The sequence below is a fragment of the Cygnus atratus genome, chromosome 4 (genome assembly GCF_013377495.2).
Source record: "Cygnus atratus isolate AKBS03 ecotype Queensland, Australia chromosome 4, CAtr_DNAZoo_HiC_assembly, whole genome shotgun sequence".
In the NCBI taxonomy this organism is placed as follows: Eukaryota; Metazoa; Chordata; class Aves; order Anseriformes; family Anatidae; genus Cygnus; species Cygnus atratus.
The window spans coordinates 33654221-33668470 of record NC_066365.1 but is presented as its reverse complement, the minus strand read 5'-3'; the positions used below and the strand labels follow the sequence as shown (position 1 = coordinate 33668470).

At 36.2% G+C, this 14250-nt stretch overlaps 1 protein-coding gene across 4 annotated transcripts in view; it reads left to right on the top strand.

The window, feature by feature from the left end:
- DCLK2 (doublecortin like kinase 2) overlaps positions 1–14250 on the top strand; it is an 86524-nt gene that overhangs the window by 68316 nt on the left and 3958 nt on the right. For 2 of the 4 annotated variants that reach the window (XR_004779219.2, XR_004779220.2), the window contains 6 exons: positions 4476–4609; positions 5569–5646; positions 7120–7216; positions 8994–9074; positions 10111–10227; positions 11285–11367. Coding sequence is in view for 2 of the 4 variants with exons in the window: in XM_035550178.2 (XP_035406071.1) it covers positions 4476–4609; positions 5569–5646; positions 7120–7216; positions 8994–9074; positions 10111–10227 (507 nt within the window). In the remaining 2 variants the exon portion in view is untranslated. The remainder of the gene's footprint in view (positions 1–4475; positions 4610–5568; positions 5647–7119; positions 7217–8993; positions 9075–10110; positions 10228–11284; positions 11368–14250) is intronic. The other 2 variants (XM_035550178.2, XM_035550187.2) reach the window with 1 other exon arrangement.

The window sequence follows — 14250 nt, the reverse complement described above, 5'->3', positions numbered from 1 at the left end:
CTCATTAATGCAAATGCTTGTACATAAATGTCAAAGAGCTGAGTAGAGAACGTGAGGAATATTAATTTAGAATAAGTATGTATAAAATAAATCTTCCGCCATGAGATAGCAATCACCATAACCCAAATGAGCTGTGCTCAAACACGTCCTTAGACCTATCTTTATTTACATTTCGATTGGCTGCCATTTGGGTAAGTGGGAATATTGTCTCACAGAACAATGAATTTTAAAGCTGTGTTGATGAATTATTTATTACATTTTGCAAGTGGGAGAGAAGGTGGGCTGCGTGCCATTTCTTTGAGTGATCATATGGTTATCTCAAGCAAATTTTTTTCTTCTTTCCCTGTCATAGCAGGAACATCTTTCTGATGACTTACTAGTATTCTAGCCCTGAACCAACTCTGTACAAACATTTATTTTGTGATATGTCACTGACTACATTTTATTCTCAGCAGAGATATAAAATGAGTCTGTTGACAAGAATTACCATGAAATCTGCTTTGGGAACTGCTTAGGATACAGTGCACAGAATGGGAACAGGGTGCTGCCTTGCTTATATACAGAGGTGATAATCAGGTATTACATATTGGGTATGAGATAGCACATGTGGTGCACTGAACAACCAACCCTGCTTGAGTGACTGTCAGCAGGAATGCTAGTAGCATTCATCAACACTTGATAGGCATTTCTTAAAGCCTTCTGTGGTGTTTGTCAATCACATTTAACGAGGAGTCATAGATTATCGCAGAGCAAATTTTGAACTATTAGAAGAATATTTTCTAATTAATAGTCAATTCTTTCCCAACCAATTCCACTGGCAGTCTTTAGCAATTGAAATCAGCCCTCAAATAAATTAGATTGTTTAGCAAAAGAAAGAGGGGGAGGCTTCTCCTGGAAAAGGTAGACACAGCAGCATAGCACATAAAGGAAAGAAAATGAAAGTGGAAGTTTCACCTATTTTCAGCACCTTTTCAAAAACAGCCAGTCCAAAGAAATTTTAAGCTCTCATTAGTATTTGAATACGTTACAAATAGGCACAATGTTCTTTATGTCTAGGAAGCCTAAAGAGATTCTTGACAGATGCAAGACTTATTCACAATGATTACAATGTCAGCATGTTAAGATAGCATACTGGTATTGAATGTAAATGCAAATATTTCCCATCAATTGCCACCTGTACTTGGAAGTAGTTAGGTCTTTTGCACAGGGTCACCCAGCTGTCTGAATTCTGTTCTCTTTACCAGTCATGCATTCAAAAATACAACCTGTAAGAGTAATAGCAGGTATGAAGTTGCTGTATCAAGGATAAAAATATTTCCATTAATGATATGAATTATACAGAGGAATGAAGGAAGGTATTGTTGCCTTAGTGTTACTCAGTTGTTTGAAGAAACCAAACAAATTCAGCCATTCTAGAGATGCTGGAGTCCTGTGTTCTAGAACCTAGATCCCACTGAAATCACAATAACAACATAAACATTTATTTTAAGAACAAAACCAGTATTAATTTATATGGAATGTGTCCTTATAATTTCCTTTGCTTTTGTTCTTTTTTTTTCTTGTTATTACTGTCATATAATGCTTTTCTTTCTATTAGAAACTACCTTCTTTCCCATGCAAAATAACTCATAACAAGATGTGCTAGATTCTTTATGGGGCTTTTGAGTAAGATGCACTTGTATCTGCACAGAACCTTGGATACTTTGTAGTCAGCTTTCTCTTTACTGAACTCTTCTAGTATAGGTGCACCTGTGAGACTAAGTTTAGGTAAAACATTCCTATGGTTTAAAAAAAATCTTTCAATGACCGGATATTCCAATCTGATTGTGACCTACAGATTGGCAGCTACAATAAATTGCAAGTATATAATTATATTTTTTGTATTATATTTAAAATCTATCTGTGTTCTGGGATTGGTCCCCTGCATATTAATTGCTTGAGGCTTATGGTCTGATTTTAGCTGGCAAACAGCGCCGTTGAACAGCAGCTCCAGCTGCACTGTGGCAAAAAGTTGCCATACCATTTTTCTCTTTTTTCTTTAGAGCAAGGAACCGGAAACATCACCCCAACCCATAATTTAACAGTCAGCATAGCCACGATCTCACAAAGGGAATAATTTGTTGCTGTGTCATGGAACAAGCTGAGGGGAAGTACCATCTCTACTGTGCTGATCTGACATGACAATATTGCACCTTACTCAGAGCAAGCTGTGCGGTCACATTCAGTTATTTTAAGGGCTTTTACCTGTGTCTGTAGCCTCAGACTGTATTTCTTGGGATATCTTTTTGGAAGGTATTTATTGATAATTGACTGACTTCACTACTTCCATAGAAATGTTACGTTTGAGAACTGTTACCTTTTCATCTCTTCTGGTTTTGGTGACCAAATATTCATTCACATTCATTTGGTGCATTATATCGTGGAAAGTAGGCAGAAGAAGAGAGTAGCGCTACCAGATAACAAATAACAGTGAATTGTCTAGGGTGTTATCAGAATTAGCCATACAGATATTTTGCAGCAAGTTCAGTCTTCAGTCCTCAAGGCAGAATTTAAAAAGTAACAATGGAGACGATAGGATATATTGTAAACTTTCTGGAATTTGCCAATTATACAAACTGTCCACAGCTAAAAGTTTCATATTACTGTTCAGACTTATTTTCTGTGGATAAATTGTTTTTCTCCAGTTGTTATTTGGGGCAGAGCAGATGAGTGTTTGTGGATGTGAGTGTGATTATTTATTACAGTGTTGGCACTCCATTTTTAATTCAGTTGGTTTCATTTCAGACTTTGTCCAGACAGCTTGCAGTTCTCATTTGAGCATAGTTTGTCTATGAATGGGAGTAAATATATATTGGATTCAGGAAGCAACCAAACCACAAGGACTGAGCAATTGCCAGTTGTGAAATCTTAGGATCAGAAAAGATTGGTCAAGTGACAGCTTGATTCTAAATATTTTTTTTCTTATAAATGCTGTTTTTTAAACAGCTACTTTTGTAGAAGGATAAAAAAATAAGGTTATCTGGACTCTTGCTTCCCCTGCAAAATCCATTGTCTGACACGTATTGTTTTCAGATGTTTCATTTTACTTAAATGTAGCAGAACAGATGTACTTTTCTCAGTTTATTTGTATGTGATGATCATTCTTTCCAGTCATGAAAAAAAGCTGGAAAAAATTGTAGTCACAGATATTGTCCAAAACAAATGAGCCCAGTTGTAGTCTCTAAGTGTTTTCTGATGGGAGCTCTGAATTTACAAATATACTTACATTGAATTTCATGCTGAGAAACAAGTACACGAGGATTCATTGGTGAAAGTGACATTGCTCAGTGAAAAGCAAAATTAAACCTAATAGGGAGGAAGATGGAGATTTGATAACAATTTAAGTAACAGCTCACTCCATTCTTACATAAACACTTTTTTTTAATAGACTATTGAATATGTTATGTTAATCTTCCCTCATAAAAAGGTGTGCATCAAGATGCAACTCCTGTAAGATGTTTATGTTAAGTAAGACAAAACTATTACAGCCTTCAAAATAACATCCCTTGTTTTGGGATGGAAAAACAATCTATTCAACAGTTATAAAGACTCTAGAAGTTTGTGCTATATTTCCGTAGTAGATTATTTTACTTAGGTAGCTTTAGAGTTAGTGATCAAGAAGTACTTAAAACATCTTAACATCGTAATTTTATCTAGGTCTCTAGAAAATTACATAGAAATGAAAGATATATTAGATACAGCAGAAATCTCCACGCATAGAATTTATTAGCAAGTGTAAGTATAATTAAATGAAAAAAACTTGGTCGTAAGCTGAACAGAGAGCTTAATTTAAACATCTGTCTTTCAGCCAAACCTTTGTTTCATTTCTAAGCATAATGTGCCAATTCCTGTTCTAGTCTAGGTGTCTTTATAGAGACCAGGATTCCTTCAGTGTAACGTGGTTTTACAGTAGTGCAGAGACATGGCCTAACTGGAGCCAAGAGTTATACAGTTTCCTTGTGTTTTTTTCTTGGACATTCGTCAGTCACATTAAGAAGTTACTCTGTGTGTCCTGGACAGCAACCTACCATTTCTCAGATGTATAATATAGCCATCTTTGTTTAAGTTTTATGTACAATTACAAAATATTGGTAAAGAGAAATTTTAAGTTCTTGGCTTTTTAAGAACTTGTAAAGACTAGAATGTCCAGAAGCAGAGTAAACTATAGCAAGAAAATATTTTCATATATTTCCTTTTTCAAATTGAGATTACTTATGGCTGGACTGTCAAGAGAAGCCTGTTCTTTGAAAGTCTATAGCTTAAAACACATTCAAGAATCATGGACCTTAACCAGCTGTAATACAGGACTGTTGAAGTTACATCTTATTCCTACCTTCTCAGTGTGACGATGATTATTTTCCAAGTAAATCAAAAGATTAAAAAAAAAAAAAGCAAATATCCTCTTCACCATTCTGTTTCTCTTTTCCCAATTCTAGGTCTGTGAATATCCAGATGGAACTAAGTCTTTGAAGCTAGGAGACTTTGGACTGGCAACTGTGGTTGAAGGACCTTTATATACCGTTTGTGGTACGCCCACATATGTGGCTCCAGAAATCATTGCAGAGACAGGGTGAGGATAAGTAACTTAAGACATAGGTCTTGTAACCAGATATTTTCGGCAGGTAGCTCCTACCTGCTGTAAGAACTAGAATGCTCTAATAGGATGATCCTCAATCTCTTTTAACCAAAATAATTACGAGAAAACTGGCAGCATTCAGCTCCTGAAGGAGGCCAATTTCCCTACTCACCCTGTTGGTTTAATTAAACAACCCCATTTTTCTGTATCTGTCTAAACAGGTGGTTGCGTAAATCCAAAGTAATTTTGTGAAATGGCAGAACTTAACCAGTCTTCTGTCCTACTAGACAAGAGCTCTCCATTCCATCTTAGCTGATTCTTGCCTTAACTGTGAATTCGATCCTGCTAATGGAGGAAGATTTGTTGCATTGTTTCGAGCATTGTTCAGTGCATTTGTCATATTGACAAATATTTCAGAGCTGCAGTGATCTCAAATGTCAAAGTGCATTTCATTGGCATGTTTTACATTTGGACAAACTGAAGCTACTGAATAGGAAAAGAAATAAGAAAAAAAAACCTCTTGTTGACCTCTAGTGCTTTAATTTCTGTGCTTTAAAAAAAGGTGCAGTTCTTTATCCCTGTGTTACTCATTCATTTAGGAAACTGGAGAATCTTTCTTGTTGCTTAGCAACACATAATAATGTCAGAGGTAGTTACTCCGGTATGGGGACTAAGAAGGCGCATCCTTGTCTTTTATCGTCAGTGATTCTGGATTGGGAAACCTTGATGCTGAATTGAATCGGGGTAGTGAGGGGGGCAGGGATAGAATTCTGCGGAAAATGATGTTATCGGGGCTTCCTAACTCTGTGAAGGACCCTAAGTAAAATCCACATCATCAGCAAGCAATTTATAGGAGAATCGCAATGTATGTTCATGTAATTTTCATCAATTGTTTGATTGAAATGAGTTTTATTTTTCAATTGAGCACAAGTAACGCAATCTTGTTTACTCAGGTATGGCTTAAAGGTAGATATTTGGGCTGCAGGCGTGATCACATACATACTGTTATGTGGATTTCCACCTTTTCGCAGGTGAGTGTCACTGTATCTCCTTTCTGTAAGTAAGCCTTATCTATCTCCTTGGAAAAGGTGCCTTGGAAAAAAAAATGGATTAGACTGATACATTTCCTTTACCTGCTTGGTCCTTTATAAAATTGGTTTCAGTTGTCCCTCTTGTCATGTTTTGGGATTTTATGTCCTTAATTTTTCTATAGGAGCAGCTGGCTTACTGCTGTGTCCAGAGATGTGGTGGTGGTGTGAGAACATAGTTTCTTTTCCTTTTGTCTGCTACATTGGACCCAGTTGAATGAATGAGTATACTTTGCCCTCTTGTGGCAGCTTTCTGGTTTTGTGTTAAGGGAAAAAAAGTTAATAGTATACTGAGGCGAGGGGAAGAATTTATGTTGCATTTTTAATTTTGTTAATCTTTTTTGGCAAGTGTCATATGGTTGATGACTTTTGTTAACATGATTCGCACTGCTTAATATCCCTGTATGCATGAAGTCTACTAAAAGTCAGATGGATGTGCTTTGCTTCTCAGTAATTTTTTTTGCCAGGGAATGAGAAGGAAGTAGCACATTTTAATCAGGAATTCTCCCCTTCCCGTTATTCTTGTAAATAGTTATTGTCCATTTTTACAGCAAAACACCTAGTTTTTAACTAAAAATCACCAGACCGACTATTTTGCAAAGAATACAATATAAATGATAGTCAATGGAAAAATTATCATTTAGTTTTGGTACTTGTTTTTTGCATGTTATTAGTTTGTTTAAAACTGAAAACATGTTTTGAAAGCTATATTATACAAATAAATTACAATTGCTTTGAATACAGTTTGGGCTGAGGAGGCAAAATGTCCATACTATGCTATCAGAATCAGGACTTAACAAAGGTTAACAAGTAATTGTTGCAAAACCAACCCAAAACCAAGTTGTTTATAACAGAGAGAGTTTGAGTGGAGATGTTCACAGTAGTTGGGGCCAACAAACAATTTAAAAAAAAAAAAAAAACACTGCCTCTGCTTCCTGAATATTTATACCATACTTTTGATAAAAAGGTACTTACCCCCTCAGTAGCCTGCCAGTACTCAGTGGATCGTGTGTTTTCCATATCATCTCTTTAGCTTTTGAAAAATCTCCTGTTGCAGTAGCTTAGTAGAAGAGGCTCGTTTCACTACACTTCTTCCCATGTCATAGTCTTTTTGTGGCAGGTCCTTTAGTGCTAGGCTGGCAAGTGACTTATTTTTGAATCACCTTTACTGTCACTGCATGATGTGTTAGCTATGTAGTCTCTATTCCAGTAGAAGTACTACTTTTCTGTTCTTATTACTCCTGATGGTGTAACTATGGCAAAGACCTCAGAAGTGCTGCCACTATATAAGCCTGCAAATTATGCACTTGTAATAATTGATACAAAATCATTTCTGTCCCATTTCAAAATCAAATTAAAAAAAACTCGTGCCAGACTTCTTTCTTCTGATCTTTTTAAATTATTGCTGTTCTACAGTGAAAACAACCTTCAGGAAGACCTTTTTGATCAGATACTCGTTGGGAAGCTGGAATTCCCTTCGCCCTACTGGGATAACATCACTGATTCAGCAAAGGTACTGATACATTGTCTAACATGGAAAACAGTTTCTGACAAGCCATTGAAAAGACTGTACCCTGTTGAAAATGCAGAACAGAAGATTCAGAACAGATTTACCTGCTCTTCCAGCTGCTGTGCCTTTTTAGTGAACTTAATAGTGCTTGATGAAAGCTCAGGTTTTGCAGACCTACTATCATGTTATTATCTGAGTGAGTAAGTATGTATAGCAAAATGGCAGTCACATTCAGTGAACATCGTGTTGTTGGGTTTACTTAATGAAGGACTACTTATAGCAGGTTCAGCACTTCCCCTATGACATAACTGTCTCTGGATTTTCCCCTCCTGACATTCTTTTAAAAGAAGAATGATTGCTATGTGGACTGAATACAATTGATATTATTTGTTCCTATTTTACTCTAGAGCCAGTTATTAGAACTTTCCAAGAGTTGCAGCCAGCTTATTTGCCATTGCTAATAGTTCTTGTGTTATCATTGACGTTTGTGTTTAAAATGATTGATTCTGTAGGATAAAGGTTTCAAATGTTAAACCCCACTTGTCAAGTTAATTTAGGTAATGTTCTCTAAATTATGTCTAAAGATTCTCATTAGCACATAGAGGTTATTTATTATCCAGCTAATGAGAAGTTGCATTTTTTCCTGAATTTCCCAATGGCTGTTACCTGAAAAGAGAGCAAACTTACTGATTTGCCAGTGTTTCCCAAGCTCCAGTCATCTCCTACTCTTCCAGACTTGCATTAAGAACAAACAAGGCCCTCAATCTTGGTACTAGAAGCTGTCTTTCACTTTAGATTTACACAGACTAAGTGACTTCGCTGGTTGAGAAACCTCTCGGTTTGTACGTTATTTGCATGAAGAAGCCTTTTCTCAAAACTGAAATGATGATAATCTTCTTGAAATACTTTTGAGGAGTGAATATGACTGACAATTTGGAGGTTATAAAAAGTTTTTGAAAGGGGAATTTGGCTCTAATTACATGAATTTGTTCATAAGGGAGAAGGAAATATTTGTCTTGATAGGCTTGACAGGAATTGCACCAGTAAATTAGCTGTTAGTTACATAACAACAAACAGTTGATGAAAGTTGTGGGGGGGTTGTTTTGTTTTTAAACTTTACTGTCTGCTTTGCAATAATGACCTTTTTAAGGTTTATCATATCCATAAGCAACATAGTCTTACCATTAACAAAAGGTCCACAGAGGCATTTAATAAAGCTGAAGACACCTGCTCTAGTGCCTCTAAAACATGATGAAAGCTGCAAACAAATTATGATGAAAACCATAATCCCAAATCTTTTTTGATTTAACCACATAATTAAGTATTTTCCCCTATCTATATCTGCCTTTTCCTACACTGGGTGATTCTGAGCTGGAGAACTGAGTTAAACGTCCTTTTATTCTTCTGGTGGAACACATAAGAGAACATAGTTTTAAAATAATTTCAGCAGTTTCTTGAATTTCTGATGAAGTTTCTTACCTCTGATTTGTACTCTTTACGTACTGTGAGTATGTACCTTGCCCATAGAGGATCATGTCTGTCCTAGGTTTGTTTTCATTCTGGTCCCCTGCACGAATGTAGAGAACAAATTGGAACATTATCGCTGATGCTTGCAACGTTTACTTTTTGTCTGGTTTTAAAAGAGTCAGTGAATCATGAATACAATAATAGTTGCACTAAGAAGAATTCAGTGCAGATAGCTCTTTTCCATTGTAATGCCCTTCCCCATTCCACTCAAACTCTTCTTTTTCTTTTCTTTTCTTTTCTTCCCTCTCCAAAGGAGTTAATTAGCCTGATGTTACACGTGAATGCTGAAGCTCGATATACAGCTGCACAAATCCTAAGCCATCCCTGGGTGTCAGTGAGTAAAGTATATTTTGTCTCTAATTTAATATTAGATCTATAAAACTAAATATTACAGTGTAGTTCTCAGAAGCAGCAACATGATTCTGTTATGCCCATTTCTGTTTATTGAACCACTAGTCCCTTTTCCAAATGTTAAAGAGATTAGCACAAGTCTGAAGTTAGCTACAGCTCTAACAGTTCTACTGTGCTCTAAAAGAATAGAGCAACTATTAATAAACTATTATTAACTATTAATAAAGCAACTATTGCGCACATTGACATCTTGCTGCAATGCTACTTAAAAGAAATTACTATTGCCTATTTTTTCACAAGAGAAATAAAATTAGTAAATAACATATTATTTTTCACATAAGTACTAAGCTGATGACAGCCAGGTACTTCGTCTTTTTGAACTGCAGCAAGAGGGAACACGGAAGTGCACTGCTTATTGATTTAAAATCCTGTTTTTATTAATAAATATTAGGTCTACATGTATATAGCCAACCTTTATTTCCACACACATTTTAAAAGAGACCAATATGATATATGGAGTTCCCTCAAACATGAGAAAACAACTGTAATGATTGCGTCTATTCGTAACAGCTCCTTTCAAATGTATTTATGGCACTGTATTTTGTTTCCACATTTTTGGGGATGTGATGGGCCATTTAAAATGCTGATATAAATAAAGCCAACTTACAAATATGCCTTTTATTTTTAACATTATAGTTATGCTCGAATAAAACTTAAAATAGTGGGACAAATTCATGGACTGAAAGTATACAGTGTCACATGGCATTTTAAGAAATAGGAGGTCATAAATAAAACAGCAGTTGCTACGTTCCTTTCCTATGTAATTTCTCTTAACCAGTTTGAACTTTTTTTATGAGTACATAGCTCATGTATGAGAGGGCATTCTTTTTGGGCTGCTTATCTAAATGATTACTTCACAGGAAGTACCTCCGGATAATACAAAATTTCTCTTTTGCTCAGTTATGTTAAATATTTTATTACTATTCCCTAACTTCAATATTATGTTTGTTCTTACACAGGATGATGCTTCCCAGGAGAATAATATGCAAGCTGAAGTAACAGGTAAACTGAAGCAGCACTTTAACAACACCCTACCCAAGCAAAATAACACATCTGCTGGGGTTTCTGTCATCATGGTAAGTGAAATTAAATGGTTTTATACATTCTATATTACACTTCGCAATTTTTCTAACAGTGCTCTATGAGCGTGTGTGGTGCAAGAATAGCAAAAGCAAAGCTAGAATAGTCTCTAATTCTAGTTTTTATCTGTGTATTGTGTGGATTCTCCCATCAGCGCTTGAGAGCAACCAAGTCTACCACAGCGTGCTAGCTGAGCTATAAAAGCAAGCTTTCAGATACATGTTAACACTAAGTAGTAGTATGTTGAAATGGAGTTTATGAATGATTTGAAATTTTTCATTATAAAAGCTGCAATATTGTTTTTAATCATACTGATCACCTAGTTAGTTAAGTTGGCCCTTCCCAGATGCCAAACCAATGTTTGATCTTGAGCATGCTGTTGTTCAATACTATGCTTGTGGGGAAACCAGAATCCCTTTTGGAAATTTTTCATATTGAATATTTGCCACGTTAATTTTGTCCCAGTCTAACCACATGTATGTTCCCTAAGGGGGGACTTTATTCAAAGCATATGAAGGAACCCTCATGACCTATAGCTTAACTTACATAAGCAGTACTTATAGCAGGCAGATATATGAATCATGGTAGAAGAAATGCGGTTGAGTTCACTGTTGTCAGTGCTCAGAACCGCACTTGTAATTGACTAGTCACTTTTGCAGAGGAAAAAGTCAACACTTCTAGAGGCTGAACTGCCATTCGTCTTATTGCTGTCCATTGTGGTTTAATGCAAGGGTGCACACCGTGCACAGAATATCTTCCATTATTAAAAGAAAAATAAAGCCATAGCTGATAGTCATGTACCAGTGACTTCTTTCCCCGACAGAATTAATTACTCTCAAAGTCCAGCCCACTTATGTTACCAAAGAGTTGTTCTTATCAACTTAAAGTAGGCAAATTTAAATAACATGTCTGCATATATATACTTTTGCAAATGCATTTATATGAATTAAATAGGCAAAAGATCTAACATGGAAAAGTGGTAACAAAATAAAAACGAGAGAAGTCAGAAAATGTATTTCAGGTTCATGCTGTTGTCTGCATTTCATTTGACAGTTTGACTTGACAGTTTGAGAGGGACTTCAGAGCTTCATTCTTTATACTGTTGAGACTATGGATAAGCCTGAAGCCGAAAACTGGTATAAAATGCACTATATGTAATAAGAGCAGTTTTAATTCTAACTCTCAGCCCCTCTCCAACTTGCATGCCACTTAAGCCTATCTCAGATCTCTGACACAGCGTAGCTTCTGGCTTCTTATTGTAGTTTTTTTTCCTGATTCTGTTACTACTCACATCCCTTCAGCCAGGAAAGTACACATCGTTAAAACTTTTATTTTAATTTTCCCTTTTTCTGCCTTATTTCCTCCTAACCGGTATGGAAGGATGTAAACAATTATTTATTTAGTGCTGAATGCAGCTCCCAGTTACTGCTGAAGGGAAACATCTTGTTCAGAAAAAGAGCGTAATCTAATGAGAGTTAAGCCCCCAGTTTGTTATTCTTAACCTGGTTTATCTTGAGCACTGAAATTTAGTTATCTTCAAGTTAACAAGGTCTTCACTTGTACTAGAAATCATCACTTAAAAACATTCAGACAAGCACAGTATTGTAATTCTCATGTATTGCAGTGCATTGCTAAATCAGCAATATATATTTAATGGAATCCCTTTTAGCATCACTTCATTCAAATACTGTCATCTGGCCAATGCAGATAATACCACCATGTGGCAGATAAGTAAAACTGCACATACCTACTTCAGTGTTCTTGCACAGAAGACTTTCTGCCCCTAAAAGCATGTTGCTGTTAACTCATTACTGACTTTTTTTGTCAGTTTATAAATGTTCTGTTAATCTAAATTTGCTGCAATTGTGTTAGTTCTGCTTAAAGTAAGTCTAGTTTCTGTCCCTTGCTTCCTTCCTTTTTCCTCCTTTCCCAATGCCTGCATTGCTTTCCTCTGAGTAGGTCCAAGGCAATGGTACGTACTAACTGCAGTGCTTTGTTCTGCTGCACAAAAAATACATGTGCTCTGTTCGTCACAAGGAAAAAGGAGAAATAATTCAGCCAGTCTGAAGTGGAAAGAGCTTTATCACCACACAAAAATGCTAAAATAAAATCTTCTAAATACTTGCAAAAGAGTTTTCTATATATACAGAAATACAGAGATATCTATCTACCTATATATAGATGCATATTTGAAATTTTCTAGGCTAGCACTTATATAACTAGTCATTTCCTACCTCCTCAGACATGTCTTAGTCTATTCCCCTGACAGCAATTTTGTATATATGTACATCTTAAAATATCTGAAAGCATTAGAAAAAGTACACATCAGCTCGTTCACACCACAAAGCTACAACATTGGATACCCTTCTATGTCCAGAGAACAGACTGACAGCTGGCACACATTCCTTGTGAATGTGACACAGACAGTAGCCCAAACTAACAAAATGTAGAACTGCTTGATGAAAGAAAAGGTGGCAATTCTATGAAGAAGAAACCAAAACCAACCAAAACAAATACAAGCAAAAACAACAAAACAAAAAACAAACAACTGAAATAAGAATTGTTTTTGTAAAATACAGTCACATCAGCCATCATGTGTAACAGAGCTAGTCAGAAGGTAATCAGTCCTAACGTAATAAAAAAATTTCTTCCTCCAGAACAGTGAAATTCAACCTCCTCTCTTCAGTTCTAAAAAAAAAAAAAAAGAAAAAAAAATCCTAAGCTTTATTACATATGTTGTATTGCTATATGCAAGGTGTGAATGACTGTCAGAAGCTGCTGTGAGGACAGCACCATCTGCATGAGCTGGAAGTACTTCCTTTCCTTTCCCTTTTTAAATACCGTGCCTTGCCCCTCAAACAGCAGGAACCTATTTATTCACAATTCTTTTTCCAACAAGTAAAAGAGGAAATGCAAGCCTGCCTGCATAGCTGCTACATTGATAATGGTAAAACTAGTGCATGTCATAGCTAATCTCAAAAGTCTAGCTACAGTTCAGCTAGACGTTCCCTTGCATGCTTCATTTGCAAAGTTGATTGCTAGAAGCAGAGAATTCAATTGGGAACTATTGAATTTTCTCCTTGTGCCTGTATGCATGTAGACTTCTGTTGTAACTTGAAAAACAGAACAAAACAAACCCCCACACTTCAAAACACTTAACCCTTGCCTTTTAGGGGCTCTTACACTCAGTACTTGGGGCTAAAAAGCCTGTCAGGAAGGCCTTGCAGGGAGGAGGGGCATCACCAGGCTGCTGGATGATTCCCACCTAGCCTGCTCATTAAACCTCATATAACATGCAAAAAGAGTTAACAAAACACAACAGAAAGCAGAGTTAAGTCTGAAAAATACAGGAGGGAGATCTTTGCACCTCCAGTGTGATGGATAAGAGGCAGGTGTAGGAGCCCTCGTCATTGATCCAAACAGTAATTTGAATCACTGGTGTTAAGGAAAATCTAACATGGATCACCGTCTTCTATTCTATCTGTTCGACTCAGAAGGAACTGACCCATTCCCAAAGCCAATTGTCAGAAGGAAGGGGAGTGTTTTTCAGAAGTAGAGAATAAACTGGCTCTAACTTTTTCTTGAGTTTTAATAGTTATACAAAGTAGAATAGTTCTAGCAGGAGATTCTGAGTGAGAGCGATTCCAGAACAACCTGCCCTCCATATACCTGCAAACTACAGAAGTCCTCTACTTGAGAAACTGGAGATGCCAGGCCAGCTCTCTTTGCCAAAGTCAAGTAAAAGAGAAATTCGAATTTCAGTACCCCATAATGAAAGTTTTCACTACGTAGCTACATGATCAATTTGGAGAGAGGATATTACTTTTTCTCTGCCTTGGCGACCTTGATGCAATAAACCATGGCTGAAACACATACATACTGAAGTTAACTTTTATCAGAAAATTATTTCAGTATCAAAACAACAAATTTTAGTGAATAGTGTATTAGACCAATTCCACTAATACATAGAAATTATCACATTACAAAAGTCTTCTGTAGCAATTTCTTCTTTTAATTGT